We start from the raw sequence: 25,572 nt of genomic DNA, 5'->3' as shown, positions 1-25,572 counted from the left end.
CGGTAAAATCCAGTGAGCTACGTATTTAATACAAATACTTTTATGAGAAGTTGTATTATGAGCAAAATGATTCAAGTGAAAAGTTTAACTTACATTTTGAAATAATAAATTATATTGGTTTCACATTTTTAATGCAAAATGTTGCATTGTAATAAAATTTTTTTTTAAAAACTGAAAAAATGAACATGGATTTGAGAATGTTTAAATTATATATTAGTTTGACATTTTATTTTAAAATTTTGCAATCTAAAGTAAAAAAAAACAGATTCCACGCAAATTAAAGTGAAAAGTTGAACTGCAAAAATTAACATGAATTTGAGATTATATTATATTATCAGTTTGACATTTTATTAAAAAAAAATGTGTAATCTAATAAAAAAATAAAACCCTAGATTCCTTGCAAAATTAAGTGAAAAGTTGAACATGACATTATATTATATATTGGTTTCACATTTTATTAAAAAATTTTGCAATCTAATTAACATAACACCCAAGTTTTCAGCAAAACAATTTGAGTGAAAAGTTAAAGTAACATGAAAATGAAGCTAACAAAATTGACTTGAGTTACGTTCTGCTATATTAGTTTGACATCATTACAAATAAAATCTCAGATTCCCAGCAAAACAATACAAGTGAAAAGTTGAACTGAAAATATTAACATGAATTTGAGATTATTATTATTTTATATTGTATTAGTTTGGCATTTTTTAATTTAAAATATTGAATTTTAAAAAATGATTATAATAAATTAATAATAAATGATGAATTTGAATAAATCACATTATGATATGAGGCACTGCACATGCCCACGGTGATTTTCTTCTTCTTCTGTGGTTATAGTGAGCGTTACAGCTGGTATCCAGTGTGTTTTGGGTGCATGGGTCAGGGCGATTCTGCTCACCCTAGATGTCCAAGACCAGAATGCTGCATGTTTTGTGGCCATCCGGTCATCGAACCCAGATGAAGAGAAGCCGAGCTGTTAAAACCGGTCAGAGAGGACAGGTCTCCACTGCTGAGAGAATATTCTAGAAGGGGAGAGAAAGATCTCTGTTCAACTCACTGCTTTCAATCTTCAAGGTTACTGCAACAGGAAGATGCTCAAAGAATATCAAGTCAATGGCGCCACCTGGTGGTGTATTCAAGACTCTCCAAATACTTCAGATTAACTGAGCAATAGATAAACTGTTAATGTCAAAGAATTGACAGTAGTAAAAAAGTCAACAAAATGTACATAATAAAATAAAAATACACACTACGATTCAAAACTTTGGGGGTAGTACAATTAATTTTTTCTTCAAAAGTTACATTTATAATGTTACAAAATACTTCTATGTCATAGGTCTGAAAAGAACTAAATTAAAAAAGAAACCAGTATTAAATTGTAATGATATTTCACAATATTACTGTTTTTAAGCCATTAATAAATGCATCCAAACTACTGAAAGGTAGATATAGATATATAGATATGATATATGAAATAATAATAATAATACATAAAATATTTTAATATAAAATAATATAATATGATGCTCTATGTCTATAGTAAGCTGCTTTGGATAAAAGCAAATATTCTGGTTCACTCCAAAACTATGTGACATTTGTGAAGTTATCCATTTTTAATATAGTTATATTATATTGTATTGTATCTGAATTGTCCTCAGCTCTCACCTGTACCGTATGAGGTAGAGATGGCTGATGGGTAGCCGCCCATTCCCTGTCCTGGCAGAGTGGGCGTGGCTACAGACACCACCGGTGTGCTCAGAGACTGGGCCGACTGGGAGTTGTTTATTCTCTGGTTCTGTGGGAAAGAAATGCGATATTTAAAACAACAGCAACAACAATTCAATCGGCCTCGGTAAATGTGCAGGAGGTGTCATATCTGCCCCATCTAACTGCTTAATAGATCATGTGACCAATAACGGGTAATTACCCTCCACCCCGAGTTCCACTGTTGCTATGGGAACCGCTAAAGCAGTCCCCTTGGCAACAGAGGAATGAGACTGTTGTGTGTGCATTTGACATAAGAACTATAAGGCCACGTACACACTACAGCTAAATTCGGTTGTCAATTCACCTTTTACTCCTTGATTGCGTTCTGAACACATAATTCACTAAAATATGGGAGTGACAACTGCATTAACTTCCGAAAAATACAGGTAGTTTTACAGAAATTCTTCGCAGTGTGTACGGAACTGAACTAGTTGTTAATGACGTATTTAAACGCACATCAGAAATGTGTCTTCGTCTGTATGTAAGACGCAAGAAAATAACAGTGAAAGAAGTCTTAACCTCAGCACATTTTGACACGGCCTGCGGTAAAGTGTCTGTGTTGCCAGATCTTCACAGAAATTAGGACAACAAACAAGGACAAGCACAAAAACACCCAAATGCTTTATGTTTTGTAACACTAAAAAAAAAATCTCATCTCTCATATCTACAGACCACTTTACTAACTCCATAAAGTGCCTAGCTTTATGAACTAAGACCAAACAACATGCCTAAAAGCATTTGTAAATATGAGGACGTGGCAACACTGCAAGACAGCGCTCTCTAAAGCAGCCTCCCGAGCAGAAACAGCACGTCTATCAGCGGTAGTTCGGTTAAAATCGACAAGCGAGAAAAAAAAGCCAAAAAATGGCAGATACCAATCTTCTTCACTCCTGCAAGAAGCCAAAATGTTGCTATGGTTACAAATGCGGGAGTGACTGCTGTTCCGTTCACACATGGAACGATCATTTACGAGACTCACTCCTGAAACTTGCAGTGTGTACGTGGCCTTAGTTTGTCTTTCTAATGGTTAATCGTGTTTCACTGCAATTTTGATACTACTTACCAGCAACATGTCAACATCCTCCGACTGGTGAGCAGTTAAAAAGAATACAATTCTAATTAGTTCTAGTAAAACTGCAATTTATGGCATAAATCCGGTCTGGTCTGTATTGGTTTTATGTGGGCAATGCTGGTCATCTAGGTTTAAATCTCAACCTAACTGCAGCTGAACTTGGTATTGGATGTGTGGTAATGGTTGTGTGAACTCACGATGGAGGGCATGGTGTTCTTTGAGCCGGGAGGGATGAGGACGCGCAGGTCTGGCTTGCGGTTGCTCATGGTCATGGTCATGGGCGGAGGAGATTTGCCCTGCATGTTCTTGCTCATGCTCCCCGGAGAGACCAGCAGACCAGGGGAGTTGCGGTGGTTTCCATACCCGTTTCCTGTGGGACAGTCGGAGAAGACGCGTCAATCTAACACTAGTGACCATACAGAACACATTTATGGTACTATACTGAGTCTAAAACTATACTGTCAGAGCAATTTCACATAAATACGATATTGAGCTTATTCAATTTTTTTTTATGGAAACATAATTGATTTCTTTTTCCGAAATGATTATGAAGAAGAGAAAATAAAAACAAATAAACAAAGCTTTAGACGTGTCCCCACAATGCATTAAATGACAATTTAACCACATGAATGTAAGCTTCACACAGTGTCTTTGGTGAAAATAACAGATTACAAACACAGATTAACACTTTTTTTTTTTTTGCATTGTTTACCAATTTGGTAAATAAAATAAACAAATAAATATGCATAATATATAAAATAAATTTTTAGAGAAATTAATTTGTCACTTTCTTAAAAGGTCCAATTCTCGCTATTAACAAACCATTTACTACAACTTTTGCCTCAATAAACTCCTAATTTGCTGCTTATTAATCATTAGTGCGGTAGTTGTTAAGTTTAGGTGTTGGGTAGGATTAGGGATGCAGAATATGTGCTTTATAAGTGCTAATAAACAGCCAATATGTTAATAATATGCATGCTAATAAGCAACTAGATAATAGAGAGAACTGGTCACTATAGTAAAGCATTCCAGTTAATTTTAATTAGCAAGGAAGCATAAAAAATAAAGGCATTTATAACGCAAAAGATTTCTATTACAAATAAACATTGTTATTTGACTATTATTATTATTATTATTATTATTATTATTATTATTACTACTACTACTGCTCTTCTGCATTGCTTACATTTCTGGATAATAATAATAATAAGAAGAAGAAGAATAAGAATAGATAAAAACTTTTCTGTATAATAATAAAGCTAAAAACTTTACAATAATAATTGTAAATGTTATTTTATCATTTATATATATATATATATATATATATATATATATATATATATATATATATATATATATATATATATATAATTCAAATTGAACTTTAGAAGATTCCACTTCTGTGGTGTTATGAAGCACATCTTTAAAAATAATCAGAAAGAGCTTTTGAACTACTACTCGTTTGAAGAGGTCATAAAATAATTGTCCCTTGAACCTTAAAATGACTCGGTGGATCTGACAGCTGTCACAGCGTTTGATAAAACTGTCTAAAACATAAAAAAATGTCGTCACATGTTATTGTACCCGTGGTTGTTTTCAAGATATTTTATCTTTTCGTATGTTATGTTTCCACATGCTTTCTAAGAAGTCCGCTACAATATTAGCTCTGTGGTCTTTTTCAAGACGCTGTCACTAAATTGTTGCCATCTGTCACAGTAACACCACAGAACTGTCTTACAGCTAACGATTGGGGGAAAAGTGAACATTATGGAAGAAAAAATGGCAAATGTTGGCAAACGTACAACAGCACTTTACAACAGTGAACAAAGAATCACTTTTAGATCGTGCATAAGTCTTAAAGACAATTTAGACTTCTAGTTTTCAACATTTGCTTTTCATTACGGTCCGTTTGAGTCTTCTGCACCGAACCAGTGCTGGTGTTGACAGCCAGTGAGTTGTGACAATGTGCAAAGTCCATTTTCTGCGAGCTTCGTTAAAACTCTTTCGTGCTTGCGCCGGCTTTTAATCTTTTTCATCAATGAAGCGTGTTCACTAACAAACGGTACATCACTGAGACTTTTTTGGACCTTTTTGTGGTGGAATCAGGGCCTGCAATCTGGACGTTCTATGAATACGTTGCGTTATGTTTCGTCTCGCCTAACGAAGGTGTTGACGGCTTCATCATATTAGAATTCAGCATAGGATGTTTTTCATGAAACGCTTCTTTAAATATACTATTTAAGGCCCTTCACCGCGACATCCTACAGCGGCGCGCTGGGTAAATATCCGGGGAGGAACTAGCCGAGAAAAGGAAGCTTTGAATCAAACCGAGTGGCTCCGTCTGTCTATTGAGACAGCAAACACACACGTATAGTAAACACACATGACTCTTACCAGCGCTGGTGCCCACTCCGCTGCTGAGGTCTGGACCCATAAGACCACCTGAGGATAGGACAGAGAAGACATTAAACAAGACTGACACTCAAAACACGTACGCCACGCCTGACTGACGCCTCCTTCCTGTGGCCAGACGGGCCGCTCGAGATATATGTACGAGAGCCAGTGTGCAAAAAACCATCTGTAAGTCTATCCCAAACCACAAACCCCTGTTCGGCCCTATGGAGAAGATGCCACCGTCCAAGAAAAACCTTTGAAAAGTCTGCGCGGTTTCAGACGTCGCGGTCCCTGCCAAGACTCATATTTAGTTTTGCTCCTGTAATACGAAGCAAATTGTTCCAGGAGGGCCAAGGATAATGACAGGACAGACGCTGCGGTCAGAAGGACTCTGACCAGAGCACAAAATAGATCTTTTAGACAATAATAACAAGCCCACAGAAGGATTACGCTTCCCACACGTATGTCACCACAGACTGTCTTTTTCTACCACTTTGTTCATTTTTCTTCCCATTGCTTCCTCTTTCTCTTTCTATATACACTCTAAACACACATATCTGGATGTTTCTTTTGGCCCTGTGCACTTTTTGAAATGAAACACTGCTAAGACTTTTCACACTGTCACACTTGTCTACAAGATCCAAAGGTGTGTTACTATACATGCATCACAAGAGAATACTGTATTTGTAAATGTTGTATATGTAAATGTTTTTGGAATAAAATTGCCTCTTTTTTTCGTACATTTAATTTAAATCATATTATTTATACTTCTGTTTATATATGTATCGCATGATTGTGTGTAATTGTCAACATCTTTTTTGTTGCTTGTTTTTACAAACTGACAGACAAACGCTTCGGTTTCTTTGCTAGTTCTTCTGTACTCAAGTACACAAATGTTTGATAAGTTATTAGTTGAAAAATGGTTGTTTGCGATATTCAATTGACAATTTGTATAAAAATCAGTATAAATAATTTTTACATGATGATTTCACTTTTTGTTTAGACTGCTGTAATTAAATAAATGTCATTAAATTGAACTAATTGAATACGTTTAATAAATAACTTAATTTTTAATTACATTTAAAATATACATTATACATTTTTTAAATAAAATTACACTTCATTTAAATTAAAAATGTCATTCAATATTTTTAATAGTTAAAAAATTAATAAAATTTTTACATTAAAAAAAAAAAAAAAAACAAATATATATATATATATATATATATATATATATATATATAAATATAAATATATATATAAAAGTTGGATGGATTTCCAAATTTTAAGATCGATAGGGTGGTTCTGGTAAAACATAAAAGGAACGAAAACAAAACATTTTGATGAAAGCAACATTCCAATAACAATAATAAAAAAAATCTGTCTATCTGTGTTTTTATAAAAATCAATCCTTGTGACAGTTGAAGAAACACCCATGTGCTCAGAGTACGGATAATGTGTTTTGATAAATCCTAAGCTGACCAAACTTCCTCTCGATGAAGCCTAGACCACAAACACAGATCTTTCAAAAGTCAGAACCGGAGTTAAAAGGAAAATATGGTCATCTTTATTTGCCCGCTGAAAACCGGGAGTTCCTTTACAAGCAGCCAAAATCTCCCATCGAGACAGACACTTTTTTTCAGCTCTGGGACAGCCTCAGGAGTTCTGCTGAGTCCACACAGTGTTTATATTACAGGCCTGGCCCGGCGCAGCTGAATATTTGAGCGCATGTAATGATCTGTATGTGGTGTTTGAATACATGCGAGGCGTGTTTTCATAGCCTCGGTGGAGCTGTTGGTGGTCCTCTCTAATGATGTTAATAAAGCGTGGAAATGAACATTATTTGAAACCATACCAGGAGTCCCTGGCAAAGTGGAGAGCCCGGTGCGGGTCAGTACCTGTGTTGCCTGCACTCGGGGGCCGGTGGGTCACTCCAGGGGACATGCTGTTCCTCTGGAGGGAGGGGTGGGCCAGCGGCAGCATGTTGGGGTTGCCCAGGGACGCTCCCGGGTGGCTGTAGATCAGGCTGTTGGGGTTGCTCACAGGGATTGAGACGGGCATGTCATAATTAGACTGGGGGATGGCCTATAAAACAAAACGTACTGAAATCAATCATCATTCACAAAGATGAATTCATGAAAAACAAATGACTGAGAAATACATAAATATAGTATGCAAATGGAAAAGAAAAATCATGGATGTAGTGCATTATCAGCCAGGTCAAATCAATCTGCTAATAATTGACTATTTTAAGATTCCAACTTGGCTCAACCATCAGTTCTGACACTGAAAAGTTACGACACTTACACACAGTCTCTGCCTGCTGATCATCAGGTCAATGTCCTCGTTGATTTTACGATATTTGTCCTCAGATTCTGGACTGTGGCCTGAATCTTCAGCATCAATATCAGGACTGTCACAGCCGTTTAGACCCTTCTTCCTCAGAGTCTGAAACAAATACACAAAAATATTAAAATATTGTAAAAATACTTCAAAATATATATTTCTATAGATTATACCCAGGACAGAATTAGAAAGAAACTTGTTTGCAGATGAAAAAGGAAAAAGCATTTTTTGGGGTTTAAATGAAATATAACAATACAAAAATGCAATAAAAATATATATATATACATACACACACATATATATATATATATATATATATATACATACACACATATATATATATATATATCAACAGTATCTGTTGCTTAATATAAAATATATTTTTTTTCTACAAGTCTAATTATTTTCCGTAGTAATCGACAACATGCCACAGATGCTGATAAATGACAGATGAAAAAGGAAAAGGTATTTTCTGAGTTTAAATGAAATATAAATAATACAAAAATGCAATAAAAATTAATTGATCTAAACAAAAAATAAAGAATTAAGCATAAAAAAAAAAAAACATTAAAACCAAAATTGTAGTAACTGACAACATGCCACAGATGCTGTTAAATGAGCTGATCTTGTATTCAAGCACAAATATCTCTTCAGGACTGGAGCAATTTCCTGTTTGACCACATGAGGGCTATATCTGAAAACAAATAAAGCTTTTCCTGCTTGTGAAACGTGAGCCTTTGATTCCTCAGAAGAGCCTAATCCTTTCATCTGAAGCTTTTGAGAGTCTAGTTTGAGCAAACGTTGATTTAAAACGGAATAAAAATGTGCATTAATCACTCATTAATCACTCATACTGTCATTAGCGGAGCTACTATGCAAAACAACACTATTACTCCTATCCATACTAAAAGCTAAATGTTTGATCTTACGTTTTTAATGGCCATGTCAGAATAATCCACCTTTTTGTGTATTGTCCACGTTTTTGGGAGTTAGTTTCAAGGTAAAAGTGAAATACAGCAATGCAGCTTGGCTTTTCTTTCTGCCTGGTCTCAGCGTTTCGCTCGTCGGCAAGCAGCCACGTCGCTGGACCACAGCAATTCCACTCATTCAAGACATCTCCACCTGTCAGGGCCCTCGCACCTGTCCAACAAATCTCCTCGGCTCAAGGGGAAGGGGCAGAGCCGGGGCCACAGCCAATCACGGCCTCAAACCCCAGGGATGGCCGTAGAAGGCTATTTTTTGCCCCAGTGCCACCCAGCAGCGTCCCAGCAACCCTACACCAGCAGCCATCCCCCCAATCACGCTGCCTGCGGGTCGCTGACACCTCCAGCTCACAGTCCGACCCGGCTCGGTGCTTTTAGCAACACGGCTGGATCCCAAAGCCTGACATCAGCAGACTAAACATTCAGACCGGCACGGACCGCTCCAGACCAACAGGGGGAGGGTCGTGCTCAGCCGAGCATTCCTGTTCAGTTCATCACACACCAAAGACAGGACAACGACGAGAGCGTGACACAACTTTAAGATCTCAATTATTCCTCCTAGATGACAGCGAGATTAAATTGAGAACTGAAACGTGAAGACCTTATAAATGATAGTTCACCCAGAAAATCACATTCTGTCATTTAATCGCCTTCATGTCACAAAAGAAGAACCAAAAAAAACATTGGTCACCATTGGCTTTCATTCTATGGAACAGCATCGTTTTAGTAATATTTATATACTATCGTGATTTTTATTAATATTTTCAAATACGTTTTAGATCGTTTCATTTTTTGTAATTTGTCATGCACGTTTGAGATCATTCATGTCACAAAAGAATATACTTTTAAGAACCAAAAAATATTGGCCATCATTGACTTTCATTGTATGAAACAGTGTTGTTTTAGTATTATTTATATACTATTATGTTTTTATTAATATTTTCAAATTGGTTATAAATATTTTTAGATTGCTTAATTTTAATTTCCAGTTAGATTGGTTTTCTTCAACTTATTTCCATAATTATTTCAGTTAATTTCAAATTTTCATTTACAGTAGTTTAGGTTTTTATTACATTTTATTGCAATTTTATTTTATTTTATCGCATTGTATTTCAGCTTTATTTCAATTAACAATTTTTTTTTTTTTTTTTAAATAATCTAATACGGACAAGAACAACAACAACAACAAAAAAATTTAAAATACCTTTTGTGTTCTGCAGATGAAAAAAAAAAAAAGTAAAACAGGTTTGAAATAACAGGATAAATAAATGATGAATGAACTGTCATTTTTTAGTGAACTAATCCCTTGAAGTCAGATTTTTCACCTTGGAAAAGGACTTCATGCGTCTTCTCAAAGAGATCTCCACACAACGTCTCAAAATATGCTCATATTTTTAAAAATAAATTCAGTATGAACTCAAACATTTCTCTACAATTTCTCCCAAGACCAAATCTTCTGGCATATGCTACCGAGATTCATTTTACAGCTCAATATTCTTACTGTATGCCAACTCTTGACTCATGTATGCATATTTTACCTTCTAAAAATTACTTTAGGAGAAACATCCCAAACAAAGTTCATTCTTATATCCAAAACAGTCTACATGAGTATATGAACCAAAAGGCATAACGTTTTGTTGTGTCACAAAAAGTCAGAGTGAGATTCCAGTTGCGTCCCATAAATGTCTAATTTCAATTTTCTCCAAAGGACTTGTAGGAAAACCATATGAGAGCTGATTGATTCTTAGACTAAAAATGTGAATATCTGAATGCAAATGTTTCTGGCCTTAAATAAAACTTCTCAAAACTCTCCTGCGCTATGAGAGAGCAACCTCTGAGCACTTTTTACAATACATTGGCCACCTAAAGGTTTCTTGCATTGCTTTGCAACAAGTTAAAAAAAAAATGCATTCAGCTATGACTAAAGTTGAAGCGAGCCGTCGTGAGGGTGGAGAGGAGAAGAAAGGAGAGGAGAGACAGCCATCAGCGCCTCCTTCTGCTCCTAGTCTTGTCAACTCTATGGAGACTTGCTCCTAATTAAACCAGCGCTGCATCGCTCTCCCACATGACAAAGACAGCCCCAGTCTGTCCGCATGTAGACATGGCGTCCTATATAGCGTGCTAGCCGGTAACCTTCAGCGGAGAAATGATGTTGTACGTGCAGTAGCAGGTGGTAACGTGTGGAGACAGCTGACTGCTGTTTGCTGGCCAGCAGCTGACGGACTGACTGACTGACTGAGGGCGTCACGTCACCGTGCACCCTGCTCTGAGGACCACGTGGGTGGTCTCGCCTCACCTCAAACCAGGCTCATTACAGTCCACTGTGTCAGGAGACACTTTAAACAAGGGCAAAGTCTGAGAAACTGCATTCAAACGGCACACACACCACACCAACCCAGAGGAAAATGATATTACTCACAGGTTGCTCAATCATCGCTCGGGACTGAGACTTCATGGAGTTCTCATTCAGATCTCCTTTAAATCTCAACTTTTTGTTGCCGAGGTTTCTCCTCAGATCTACATGTTTATAATGCTTACTGTTGTTCTTTCATTGCTCAGGAGACTTCATGAGTTCTTATTTTTATTCCAGGATCAATGCCGTCTCAGATGTTTCTCATAAAATGGATACACAAAAGGATATATAAAAATATTTTTAAAAATGAGACAAATGACATATATTTGTAATGTGTTGCTTAGAGTTTGCTCCTTCATAACTCTCAGTTATGCTTCATTTAAGTATCATCTTCAACTCAAGTGCCTTAAGAGAAACCAGAAAGAGATTTATTGACATAGGCCTACTATATTGCTCATAGGTCGCTCTTTAAATCAAGAGAGCTCTCAATTACAGTATATCTAGGTCTCAGATGTTTCTTATCAAGTGCCTTGAGGAAAAAGTAAGAAATCTATTCATAATTGTTGACATACAGTAAGAATATGTTGCTCATGGGTTGCTCTTTCATTTCAAGTCTCAAGAGACTTAATGGAGTTTTATGTTAAAGTATCACGTTTGTCTTAGATGTTTCTCCTCAAAAATGAAAAAAAAGAGGTAATTGTTAACATGCAGTAAGAATATATTACTTATAGGAGACTCATTTCCGAATAAGACGTTTCTCCTAAACGCCTAAAGAGACAAAACTATATTAGAAACAAATGAGACGATTCCTGACATGCAGTAAGAGTGTATTGCTCAAGAGGTGTTCTTTCATAGCTCTCATGCTTCATTTAAATATCAGATGTTTTTCTTGAGGAACATAAAAATGTTAAAACACAGTAAGAGCATAGAGCTCAACAACATGAGATGCAGGAAACATGCAAAAATCTCTAGCTCCACCGCAATCGATACATTAAAGATGTCTTTCCTTTAAGGAACATGCACACACGCCAAGGTGGCACTGCATTTTGCCTGTCAACAGCAACAAGGACCACATCCAAGACACCCAAAAAAGCAATCAAACAGAGCATGTGACCACAAAAAGGCAGCTCGGTTGAAGGAAATGTCGCCTTATTGTCTCACGTGTCAGTAGGGATATTCGACTAAGAACTTCTTCCACCTCTTCAGACGTACATGTGTGCGTGTGTCATGTTTGCCTGCGTGGAAAGTTGTTGATTTACACAGTGAGTCACACAAACTGGCAGCACGACACCGTGCACAGACAAGTGCAGCAGCTATTGTAACAGAAACGCATGTTGAAGCGAAAGGAAAAGGCACATTATCAGTTCACAGAAAAAGCCCAAATAAGACTCGATTTGTGCTGCCTAAACACTGGTGTATCAAGCTGGGTTTATCAAAAGCAGATGGATCGGGGTGGAAAAACGAAAGCCGTACTGATTCCGACCGTCAAAGAGGCGGAATCCTATTAGAGCCGTACGGGTGAGCCAGCGGGGACGCCCCCGTTCCTGCGGCAGGTCACATTGGCCAATGCGTGGCGCTGTCTGGCCCTCCTCCAGGGCTCTTTCCACCAGCTGCTCCGACCACAGCAGCTGGGCAACGTTTGGAAAATGCCACATTGGGGACCTCTGGGTAATTTACCTCCTTTGATGCTCTCAGTACCCTATAATAACGAATCAAAGGCCCTCTCTTTTACTGCCACGAGTTGAGCGCCGCGTGTTTGGTATTAAACGCACTTGAGAGCGTAATTACGACAGTAACCGGCCCGGTGGATATCCAATCCGACCGCGAGGAAGCGGAAGAGTGTCCTGAAACAGAGTTGGGCTCGAAAAAGCGAACGTTCTGTGCTCCCCGGTGTTCTTGGGTGGTTTGATTGTCAGCTCCCGGAAAACGACACCTCCCGACTTCTTTGCAGCAAGAATTCCTCACCAGAATCATTCCCGAGGTCAAGCAGGACCACGTTTATGAATTTTAATGAATTCCCTCTGTAAATAATCGCACATTATCACATACAAGCATGTCATCTCTTTACATTTGTTGTCCTGTGACCTCTCAGAAGCCTTGTTTTTCCATTGCAGCATCTATAGAGGACAGTATGCGTATTCATGTTAAATTATTACTGATCAAGTCTTTTATGAACACAAAGCCCCTCACTGTAGCCCAATAATGGGCTCTCAGTCACCAGACTGACACGTTGCATGTGTTGCGGTCCTACTCGCCCCGCTCCGAGCGGGATTCGAACCGCGGTCTCCGGCGTGGGAGGCGGACGCTCTAAGAAGGAGGCTAAAGGCCATGTCAGTCACTACAGCACCTCCTGAGAACAGGGGAGTGAGGTTTTACCCCGCTGGCCTCACATGCCACAGTAACGGCCGACCTTACGATCTACGATCAGTTGCAACACCAGTGAGAAATAAAGCATTCATCCCTCGCCGTCAATTAACAGCTTTTGTCTCTGAAACTCCTTATCAAGGGTAGCCTATCTGGAAATGGGCTTATTGTGACCAGCTAACAATTAGCACTCTCAGAAAGAATAGAGTCTTGGTAAAAGCGAAGCATTTTGTGCTGCGCTGGCTCGCCGTTGGGTCTTGGAAAACCTGACTCACGCAACAAGGTTCAGATTAATCGTGGAATGTAAAACCGCCCTCTGATGTCGTTCAATCGAGGATGAAGAAAACAGGGCAGTAAATACTGCGTTTCAAACTCTAAGCATGAGCGGATCAGAACAATGACCCAAATGTGGGCTGAGGTCACTGCATGCTCGAATTTCACACCATGTTTTCAAGTTTACATAGCTGAACAGATGGCAGATATAAGCCGACAGAAACAGTCTGCGAAGTGCAGAGGAGCATGCCACGAGAAGTCACGTAATCAGAAGAACTCCTCTCTTAAAAGTGTGAAAACGGCATCCTAACAAGTTTGATTTAAGCTTTATTGAAGTACGCCGCCGTCTGTGGTCAGTTTTTCATGGAGGGAAAATGGAGTGGGGGGAAGAAAAAAAACAAGCGCGGCTGTCCTCTCTCTCTCTCTCTCTCCAGCACTCCACGCCTATTCTTCTCCATTTTCCTTGGCACGACTGCCGGGCCGGAGCTATTTTTAGCTGTGCTGCTTTCTATTTTTAGAAAACTACCGGTTTTCAGGCATTTAATGGGGAAGGACCACATAAAAACACAAAGGGTTGGAACGGGGAGGAGGTCTGGCACACAAGTTGGGCGTCTGCTCCTTATTTCCAACGCTATGAGAACTTCAGCTGCTCTCTGCCCAGGACAGAGGACGGAAAAGAGGCAGAGGGGTAAAGAATGTGAAAGACCTCCATCTTATAAATAACCACGAGTCTCAGGCCAAAAGCGCAAAATACAACACGCTGTTACTAAGTGAAGCAGTAAACTCATGTTAACCCGTTTGAGGAAAAGGCGGGGTGAAGGAATGCAAAACAAAGACGTCTCTCTTTTGGTGAAATTCCTGAAGGGATGAGAGTGGCACAGATTTCTTTTGGGTAAAAATATAAAAATTTGTTTATTTGTAACTTGTATATCAAATTCAGATCAGATCAAAACCTGTCTGTAACGGCAAAAAGGTCTAGTTCCTGGCATCCTCTTGATGTTGTGACTGCAATGTGACAGTGTTAACACAGAGCAGTATAAGCCCAGCAAATCTGATTCACGGATTTAATCTGTCAATCGTCATCAAGGTTCAACAGAAGATCAAGAGCTATCATGCGTGCATGCAACCAGCACCTCCGAATACACAAGGGAACCGTTGCCGCAGCAAACAATCCCATCAAAACACTTCCAAACATAAATTTAGCCAAAGACGTAACAAACTGCACAATGGAATGTGAAGCAATGACTTTAAGGCAAACCTTCTCGCATGGAGAACTGGGAGTGAAATGGGAATGGGGAACAAAATGAAGTGCTTAAGAATGCATTGGCATGCAACTACATGAAGACAAATTATCTAAATTAGCCGAGTAGAAAAACGTTTGAGGCAAATGTGCCTGAAATGGAGCCAGTTTCTAAAAGTAGGTTGACGATGTTTTCTTCGTTACATTTGAAATCGGATCGATGTGCCAAGCGCCGTAGGCATGTTTTCTCAGAGGTTTGTGTGGGTGAAATTGGAGGAGGGGAAGGTTGCCACCTCTAATGCCTTCCAGCACAAGACCAAACACAAGAGGTCAACTACCATACGCACAGAGCTTTGCTCAATCTCATTAGCCGGCCATGTATAGTCATTAACAACGCGACCTTTGGAAATAATTAACATTTTCCTTCCTTTGCGCCAACGGCCTCGTTGACAATTCTCAGTAGAGGTGTGGGGTCTAGAAAGCGTGCGTTTCAGGGTGATGACATGGGGTTATAGTGCAAGCTGTCAGTTTTTAGGATTAAAAGGAGCATTTTCAGATTACACTAATCGAGGAAATGGGATTATCCCGGCTCCTTACTGGCTTGGCAGGGTGTCCGTGAGATTTGCCTCGTGGAGACTTGATGTTTCTCCTCTCATGAGGCAAGCCATGCTGTTTTCCCTCTCAGCCTCATAAAAACCCAACTAAGTCTGACCCCAGGGCTTTGCTTGTAATGCATGTGTCAATGTTGCAAATGGCCTGTCGAACGATGTTACACTAGACTGAACAGTCAAAGTATAATAATAGAGTTTGAATTCACAGCTTGTTATGTGCAAGTGAAGTGAGTTGCGAAACAATAACCGGCTCATGCTCGAACGCACAAAGATAAAGAGATCCCTCACCACAATTGAGCTCCTAAAAACGCCCCTTTCAGCATCCACACTGTTATTCCTCATCCTTATTGCGTGTTTATCTTTATCCCTTACTTAGTTAGTAAGAGGAGAGAGTTTGTTTGTGTGGCACCACCAGGCCTCTACGCAAATCAATCGGGTGTTTTTACTGAAAAAGGGACTTTTCCAGGGGAAATATTTTTCCCACTGCTCCCAATGGGAGCGCCATGGCCTTTCATGCATGTGGGGTGGGAACCTTCAAGTTCTCTCTTCCCAAAGTCGGTCTTGACAGGTGGTTTGGAAGAGCTGAGAGCAGTTTCGCAGTTGCTCTTTGGTCGTTCGCTGGCGATTTCAGCAGAAGACGCTGAAGTCTTAGATTAGCGGATGAGGAAACCCTTACCTAAAGCTACCCACGCTTGCCCCGTGACCTTTTCAGGAGCTCACATGTCACAAAAGGTGGCGGTGATGAGCAAGCATGATCTTAAGTCTCTGTGCAGACCACCTGGCTTGGACAGTGGCACCTGACGTGTCCTCTTAAACCGGTTGCATAACGTGCTTCTGATGAGATACGGTAAAGTCCTCATCCCTGCCCTTTAGCCTGATCCGTTCTTATAGAGCACAACGGCATGTGCCAAACATCTCAGCATGTTCCCTAACAAATCACCACCAGACACGGGCCAGGTGTCAAATCCTACAACTCTACCAAAACGAACCCTACCTGATCTCTCGGTGAGGCATCGGATTCAAATTACCTGAATTTATTTGTCAAAAAGATTGTGCTTATTGTCAAGGGAACTCACCTCCACGATGTCCGAATTAGTCCGACTCTCATGGGGCTCATTGTACTCAGTGTATTTAAGCAGAACTTTGTCCATGTCGGTGCTGGCGTACTGGAACAGTTTATTAGTGCTGTTGAAGATGATGAGAGCGATCTCACAGTCACACAGAACGCTCAGCTCGTAGGCCTTCTTCATTAGTCCAAACTTCCTCTTTGTAAACGTAACCTGATAAACAAAAGAACAAAGGGAGGGTTAAATTGGGATAGATTTGATACCTCTCATTTAATGACAAAACGTATTACGTGTTGGACAACGATAGCATTAGGTTTTACATCCTAGGTTGCTGGTCAGCCTTGTTGAAATGAGCAACATACTGTAGATGGTCACCAGCATTTTCAGTCCTCTTAACTAGCTTATTTACATTTAATTTTTAGCGACTTCCACTGCATGGTATACAGTTTATCGGTTCATGCATTCCCAGGGAATCAAACCCATGACCTTTCCATTGTTAACGACATGCTCTTCTGCTTGAGCTAAAGGAAGTTCTGTCCAAGAAAGGCTCGTAAGATAAATACAACTCCATGGCTCCAATTTAGCTACATTTTCTTGTGAACTGATACAATAAAATATGAACTTTATTGACTTGGTCTTCAAATGCATTTGCAATTCTTTTCATTGGCAATTGCACGCCTTCTGTAAAATGCCCCATCAAAATGAAACTTATAGCTAGAGTGTACATGGCCCCATCCGTCCAAAACCAAATTGTTTGACAGGGTATTCTGGTTAGAGAGCTATCAGAGCTCTGCGTGCCATGCTAAATTTAGACTGGGGAGTTCAAGGTGAAATTCTGCCCAGCACGCTTCACAAATTGACAGCCCCTGGGTGGCAGGGTTCATAGGATTGCTTTGGCTAATGATGACCCAGCATCACCTAGGCACGCCGGCAGCGTTGCGCACATTCCATTTGGAAAGGACAATTTCCCAAAGACACCATTTAAACCCTCACAGAACAAACTCTCCATCTGTGATGAGATGGCTATGAAATTCAGTGAGAAACAGCCACACAAAACCCAGAGAACTCTCTTGGGCATCCGCCTGAAATATTCAAACTCTGGATTATTCAATTCTGGCATGAAATGTTATTGCTCAGAGTTGGCTTTTAGCTTCGGAGACTTAATGGAGCTCTCAGATAGGTCTCATTAAAGCAGCAGATATTTCTCCAGAGGAGGAATGAACGAATTGAAACAACTGAAGTGACAAATCCCCAAACACATTAAAAGTGTATTGCTCAGAGGTTGCTCTTTCGTAACTCAAGAGTTTTCAATTATGCAATTTTCCCCAATTTTTTAATCTTAAAATGCAATAAAAGAAATATAATGGATGCAAATGTGATGTTGACATGGATGCATTGCTCAGAAGTTTATTTTTCATAACTCAACAGACTTATTGGAATTCTCAATGTCGTCTCATTTAAGTATTAAGTCTCATTTACCTATATGCTTTCATCAAGTGACTTTGCATATAGAACTTCGCAAGTTCTATATTTCATCACTTCATGCATTCCTGAGAATCGAACCCATGATTTTGGCGTTGCCAGCGCCATGCTTTACTGTTTGAGCCAGAGTTATTTGTCTCGAATGTTTTTTTTTAAAACTCTCCTCAGGAGAAATAAAATTCCAAATAGACACACATGTAAGAATACAGATGAACAAATTAATAAATTAACATTTATCACATAGCTCAGATCATTTGGTTAAACCAAACCAAATTTTTAACAATTTTGAAAAGCAGACTGTTCTCCAATTAATCTCATTTCTGTCTAAGAGAAATAAAAGACTTTTCTCTCCTTCTAGAGTTTGTACTTCATGCATGCATGTCAATGCGTAATAGACATGCATGTGAAGCTCTAATCTACATGGTGTTGGTGGTGTTTGTGTCGCTGATCCCTGTGCGTGAGTTCGGACGTCATGCTCTCTGTCACAAACAAACTCCAGCAGGGTGATCTTCTCACTCCTACCGCTCAGCACGCTGATGCTCTCACCTCCACATGATTTAGATTATGCTCACACTCACACACACATGCACATGCACCGGGAGCGACAGATGTCTTACACATGCTCACTGAGACGCCCCCACATGCACATACGGGCAAAAAAACGTTCGCCTTTCGCGCGCTGCGTGCGTTTACTGCCATGTTCAGCCTGTCTTGATTTACCTTAGATGTCTGAGTCACAAAGACAATTTTTTTTTTTTTTTTTACATTTTCCTACATGCTTTCTGATGCTAAACTGCACTTTGAGGCTGCAGCTGACTTTACACGACCGTGCTTCCCCTGTAAAGATGCATGCAAGTTTATTTGCCTCGAGTTAAGACATCTCAGACAGAACATCCACGAAGAACTTCACCAGCACAACAAGGGAAAGGGTGGGCGCTGAGAGGGGGTTAATCGTGCCACTGCGCTGGGGATCAGGAAGCACATTTGAGCGCATTTCCTGTCATAACAGGAAGGGTCCGATGGCTTCCCCTCCACAATGGCTTTGCCTCGGCTTCCGGCCCTATGCTGGCCATTGAAGTGGGGGGTGGGGTGGGGACAGGTGGGGAGGAAACATAGATGACAGGCAACCATTTATCCTGCACCCTGAGCTTCTGTCCACTTGAACACTGATGCATTGTTCAGAAGTAAAGAACAACACGTAAAGCAACAGTCTGAACACTTAACCTTTCTTGCAAGCGCAAAACCTCTGAGAAAAATGTACAATAATTTAAAAGGTTCTTAAATGGAGGCTCCTCATGTTACTTTTTTTTTATAGCTATATGGAGTTCTTGAGTTGACTAAAGATCTTGATGTTACATTATAGGTCCTTCAGAAGATCTTGTTTATACACTACCAATCAAAAGTAGTTTTTTTTAAGAATACTTTTATTTAGCATTCAACCGATCATACGTGACAATAAAGACATTTACGCATAATGTTAAAAGATTTTGAATAAGTGCTGCTCTTCGGAATTTTCTATTCATCAAAAAATCCTAAAAAAAAAAAAAATGGATCACATTTCCACAAAAATATTCCACAATTATCAACACTCATGATAAGAGATGTTTCTTGAGCTCAAATTAACATATTAGAACGATTTCTGAAAGATCATGTGACGCTGAAGACTGGAATAATGCAGTTTTGCATCACAGGAGCAAATTACATTTTAAAATATATTACAATAGAAAACAGTTATTTTAAATTGTAATATTATTTCACAATATTACTGCTTATATAATCAAATAAATGCAGCCTTTGTGAGGGACTTCTTCCAAAAACATCAAACAAACAAACTTTTGAATGGTGCTGTAAATTAACATTTTTATTTTTAGGTCATTAAATTAAAAGTTTTAAACTACCATTCAGAACTGAATTGCGATTGACTTTTAAATTCCAATTCAGTTCCAAAATTTGAATTAAGGCACCAAACAGGAGGCAGAATTAAAATTTGAATGTCAGTAGAATTAAAACTGAAATTCAAGGAAATTTATATACTTGTAATTTTGTGAAGGCAAGTTTTGTTACAAGTTTATAGATTGAAAACTCAAAAACGTCATTTTCCAGAATTCATCACGTGCTACATTTCTTTGAACCACACGTCAGTAAATTCACCTTCCCGTCACTCCAGTTCAAATTCCAACAAGAGTTTAACTGAGTTCACCCTGGCTGAAACCTGAAGACGGTGAGTTCAATTCTCATGGATACTTGACGGTTATTAGCTTATTAAGAGCCAGCACTCTGGTGGTATGACCCGCAGCTATCAGCGTTAGCCATGAAATTGAACAGTTCCCGCTCCAAATCATGATTTCATGTTTGGCCCTGTGCTAGAGTTCCTGCACAACACATGCCCAGATTTATAAATGGTAAATAGAACTAGAAAAAACAGCTGCAGAAACCTATCTTACAAAGTTTGAATTAAATAAACCAACATCAGGCATGACAGGGAAAAGCTGGTTCGATCAGGAAGGTAAGAGGTTGATGTGCTTCGTAAGTGTTGTCAGATGTGGCTTCAGATGCTGCCCGTCTAATAGCCCGGGTGAGTAATAGTTTGGAAACCGCTAGCTGTGGTGAATGACACACCCGCTGGTAGAGGCACGGTTTCCTCTGCTCTGTTACAAACCTCAATTATTCAGACTCTCCACATCATATCCTCTAAGGCAGAGGCAATGCATTTAATATCGCAATTAAAGAAGTATTAAAAACAGCAATTATGATGATTTAGGACAATCATATTTCACATTCACACACAAACACGCAACACACATGTGCAAAAACGAAAGCAGCCAGTCCAAAACTTGTGAGTGTCTTGTGACGCTGTCGTCAGAAGCTGCTGGCACTTCCTTAAGTGATGCATACAGTGTGTGTGTGTGTGTGTGAGAGAGAGAGTATGTGCTTAAGATTTATTGCATTTCTGTGAAGAGAGCGCCACATCTCCATTCTTTCCGTTTAGATAACATCTCTTTTACCTGTCTGTTGCGTTCATCCATTATCCGCGCAATCTGAATCTTTTTCCTCCCCATTATTTCGGTCTTGTATTCCTTCCTATTCCAAAAGTACTGTACACACTTGTCTTCCTTCCTCTCTTGCTCCGATCCTCAATGCAGTCTTTTCTCTTTGCTCGTTCCTCTTATTTCAAAGACTCCGGCATTCGTTCCTGAACAGACAAGACAGAGAAAAAGACACAGATTTTATCAGTCAGATGTGTGATTTCGCTCATATGCTTGAATGTGGGAAAAACAAGGAGCGTCTTGCTTAACAGCATACCAAAATCTAGACTTTTTGGAAAACACAACTGATTTATAAAACATGTTTAACAGCCAAAAAAACAAAAAAAACCTCTCTATAAAATAATATTATTATAAAATATTATATAAAAATAAAATTATATAAAATATTATAATATTTAAAAAATTTAGTTTAGAAAACATTTTGATTTCAGAGAATACTGATTTTATTATTTAAATATGGATATGGCAGCACATTTTAAATCAACCAAGTATTTTTATTTTATTTATATATATATATATATATATATATATATATATATATATATATATATATATATATATTGATTTAAGATTGATTTAAAAAGCACTATATATATATATATATATATATATATATATATATATATATATAAATAAATTAAATTAATATTGATTTTTATATATAAATAAAACAATATTAATTTAATTATTTCTAACATTTGAACCTGAAATGTACTTGAGAAATAAAAAGGTGTTTCATATAATATAACTTGAACTAATTTTTTTGTTTTACACAATTATCATAAAATGTGTGTGATGTTTATGCTTAAATATAAATTAAACGTATGAATTATATTTTTTAACTTTAATTTCCTTAATTTCCCCTTGGGGATCAAAAAAGTCTAAGTCAATAGTAATATTTTAGGAAGCATTACACTTATACATGTATATTATAAATAGGTTTTCATCACTGATGCTGGGTTTGCCTTAACCCTACAAGTTCACACAGATGGCTGTGGTCGTCAGCGGCCCTCAGAGAGCAAGTACCCAGCTGAAGACCAGAGCAGCCAACACAAGAGGAAATAAAACTCAAGGCCAACCCACAATGCAAATAAGAGAAAGCAGAGAGCTTTGGGGAGCAGAGGTGAAATGCTCACACTCACAACGAGAGACAGGGAAAACACGTGGCCTGTACAGAAACCGAAAACCAGCAGCGCAGATCTTCAGGGGGCAAGTGCTTCTCTTCACTTAGACATGGTCATCAACTTGGCAATGCATGTGACCTTCTGATTACGCTTCAAGTCGACTGATAAAAGCCAGAGAGATGTGAAGGATTTATGAAGGAGGGATGGAAAAAGCAGATGATACATCAGAAGAGGAAGTTACAGGAATGTTGTGACAGCTTTTCATTTGAATTTGAAAAGCATACCAAACGATAAAAGCCTCGGCAAGCTCCGCTCGGATAAGAGAGTATGCCAATAAAAATGGAAACTTACAGTAAATTCAAGACAGTGGAGATCAAATGCTGAGTGTCTTTTGGTATGCGTAAAATCTGCATTCAAAGTCCCACAAAACACTATTTCTTACTGACTTTTATGAATCCCATTATATGTACTCAAGATTCTACATCTACCTCATCCAACTTAGCTAACAGCCTGAAGGATGGTGCACCTTACGTAACTTTAAGCTGTTCAGGACACGTAATCCATTAAACCCAGACTCAAAGAGTTCCCTTTAGCCACTCGGCCGATGATGTCCAGTTCACTCATCTCCAACTAAATGATCAGTCTGGTTATGTGTAGCGGTTTCATTTCAGGATTAGCCGTTCAAGCAGTTATTCAAAGACATCTTGTACATGCTGTGGGGTACATTGTTGTCTTGTTTGATGATAGTCATTTATGCAGTTTAGCAGCTATTTTTGACCACAGAATCAGTCACAATCAAGAAACGTTCTACAAAATATTATAAATGTGCAGTTGACAAGATGGTAACAATTTAGGAATATAAAACCAATGCTTTTAAAATAAAACCAATCAAATTAACAATTTTAATCACATAGAATAATACAAATTTTATTTTATTAATTTTTATATTTATTATATAATTAATTAATAAATAAAATAAATTTTACTGAAATATTTAAAAAAATAAAATAAAATAAAATAAAATAAAATAAAATAAAATAAAATAAAATAAAATAAAATAAAATAATAAATAAAATAAAATAAAATAAAATAAAATAAAATAAAATAAAATAAAATAAAATAAAATAAAATAAAATAAAATAAAATAAAATAAAATAAAATAAAATAAAATAAAATAAAATAAAATAAAATAAAATAAAATAAAATAGTCCTCACTTCATCTGCTTCATCTACAAAACAAAAAACAATCCTAACATCCTGCTGCCAACATCGGACCAAAGCCACTGGAAAAAAGAGGGAACTGCCAGGTAAATGTACTGAAATTGTGAACAAGCTTTCGGCAAAAACCCCACAGGAACTGGACATGCCGAGGCAAAATGGCTTAGAGGTCAGAGATGCCAGTGTGTTTACCCATGTGACGGAAAGATAAAGACGGAGAGAAACAAGCGTGGGAGGAGCCGCTGTGTTACTTGAGTAGGAGGGAGGGCGGCCCGGTGCCAAGAAACCAGGAGCAGGGATCTCCAGAGAGTAATGTGCAACATTAAGTCACTTTGTTAATCTGCCTCTCTGCTTCTCCTGAGGGCAGCAGGAGAGGACAGATATCTCCTCGTCCTGTGAAGAGCGGCATGGTGCCACCGAAATAAAACAGCGCTGAGATAACACCTAGATATGACTGAGACAGTCTCCTGAGGGGCCATTAGACCCAGGACAACTTCCAGAGAAGGGCAGAAAGACCTCCTAGCTAGCAGCTAACGCTTTGCAAATTAGCTGTGGTAAAAGGGCAAGCTGAAGGGGAATGTGTCGTTCATACCCACATAAGTACATTTTGAGCAAATCCGGTGTCTGACTGCACAGTTAATGAATATGTATTTAAAAAAAAAAAGTGCCTCAGAGTAGTAGATTAGCAGTTAGCTCAAATGCTAAACACATACCTCGCAGTCAGCGTAAATTCAAACCCAATTTACATTCATTTCAGATCAACCGTGTCCCGTTCTTCTAATCTTTTTACAAGATTTTATAATTTTCTGAAGAAAAAAGTGCTTGGCAACTAACTCACTGCCATAATGCTAATGTTTTTTTAGCGTGATGCTAAGTGGTTTCTAGAGCATTCTAGGTTAAGTAATTACCACAACAGATCCTTTAAATTTAGAAGTATTCAGAACAGAACAGGAATGAAAAATAAATATAAAACCAACATAAATTATAGTGGAATTAATTATAAATAACATATAAACAACACCGAGCCTAAACAATTAAATTTAGTGAAACTGACACTACCGGCATGCGGGAAATGCGCTATACAAACATATCTCATTTGGCACAAATGTTTTGCATGCTTGACGTTAATTGCATTATATAAGTCTCAGCAAAATTCTTTGTTTTTAACTTTTCCATGATATTCTGATTCCAAAATATGGCGTATAAACAATTTGTTTTTGCTTAGCAATTGCTTGTATATTTTGCAAATAATTACGAAGTATTGGCAAGTAATGCATTGAATTAAACTTGGAAATAGAAAGACTTAAATAGTATTTTCTTGTTAAACATTCTCTAATAATCCTACCACAAGAGTTATGACTTGTCAGGCAAAAATCGTAAGTTGGATCACAAAATAAGACATTTTAAAGAATGTGGGTAGTGATAAATATAGATGTTGGCAACGGTACCCATTGACATCCATGGTATGAACAAAGATACAATGGAAGTCAATGGATACTGTTAACTGTTTGGTTACCAAAATACTTCAAAATATCTTCTTTAATGCTCAACAGAAGAAACAAACTCGTTTTTGGGTGACCTATCCCTTTAAGGTTAGGGGATCCCAAAACGTAAATAAAAAATAATAATAATTTTAAAAAAAAAGAATAAAATAAAATAAAATAATCTTCCAATATCAGACCAATGCAAATAATTAAAAACTATTTTTAAAAAGCTAATATTGGCTATTTTTTTTCCTGAAAAAAGTAAAGTGAAGTAAAGTAAAGTAAAGTAAAGTAAAATAAAATCTTGAAAGTGAGATAATTATGAACTTTTTCATTTTTGAGTGAACTATCCCTTTAAGGTTAGGGGATCTCAAAATGGTAATAAAGACCGCTAATAAAGACCTCAAAAAGGCAGAAATAAACAAAAGAAAGCAATCTAAAAGCATTTCAAGACAGCCTCTGGCATAACTTGGCTAACGTCAGTTAACACAATTGAGGTTGGAGCCTGTACAACTTCATTATCACCATCTTTCAGGGCATCTGAAACGCTGAAGACGTGCCAGGCAGCGGAGGAACTTGTCGGAGCACGTCGGAGCAGATCCTCAGAGCTCTTGGCAGACCCGGAGGTGTCAGACAGCTGACTCTGACTCTCTCTGCAAACAACACCCATCAGCTCACACAAATGGACATAATGACAGGAAATCTTCGCAGACGGCCTCATAAGGAAGTGACATCACCGAGTAG

At 38.1% G+C, this 25,572-nt stretch overlaps 1 protein-coding gene across 5 annotated transcripts in view; it reads right to left on the bottom strand.

Moving 5' to 3' along the window:
• The window catches only part of mef2ca (myocyte enhancer factor 2ca), a 44,017-nt gene that overhangs the window by 1,389 nt on the left and 17,056 nt on the right, over positions 1-25,572 (bottom strand). For 4 of the 5 annotated variants that reach the window (XM_058789116.1, XM_058789117.1, XM_058789114.1 and 1 more), the window contains 8 exons: positions 20,961-21,148; positions 16,483-16,686; positions 7,544-7,684; positions 7,135-7,321; positions 5,237-5,284; positions 3,040-3,212; positions 1,669-1,798; positions 902-1,025 (listed from right to left, as the gene is read on the bottom strand). In XM_058789116.1, coding sequence (XP_058645099.1) covers positions 902-1,025; positions 1,669-1,798; positions 3,040-3,212; positions 5,237-5,284; positions 7,135-7,321; positions 7,544-7,684; positions 16,483-16,686; positions 20,961-21,014 — 1,061 coding nt within the window. In that variant the 5' untranslated portion in view covers positions 21,015-21,148. Of the gene's footprint in view, positions 1-901; positions 1,026-1,668; positions 1,799-3,039; positions 3,213-5,236; positions 5,285-7,134; positions 7,322-7,543; positions 7,685-10,984; positions 14,755-16,482; positions 16,687-20,960; positions 21,149-25,572 lie in introns of those variants that run through there. The other variant, XM_058789118.1, reaches the window with a different exon arrangement.

The sequence above is a fragment of the Onychostoma macrolepis genome, chromosome 10 (assembly GCF_012432095.1).
Source record: "Onychostoma macrolepis isolate SWU-2019 chromosome 10, ASM1243209v1, whole genome shotgun sequence".
In the NCBI taxonomy this organism is placed as follows: domain Eukaryota; kingdom Metazoa; phylum Chordata; class Actinopteri; order Cypriniformes; family Cyprinidae; genus Onychostoma; species Onychostoma macrolepis.
This window is presented reverse-complemented; position numbering and strand designations above follow the sequence as displayed.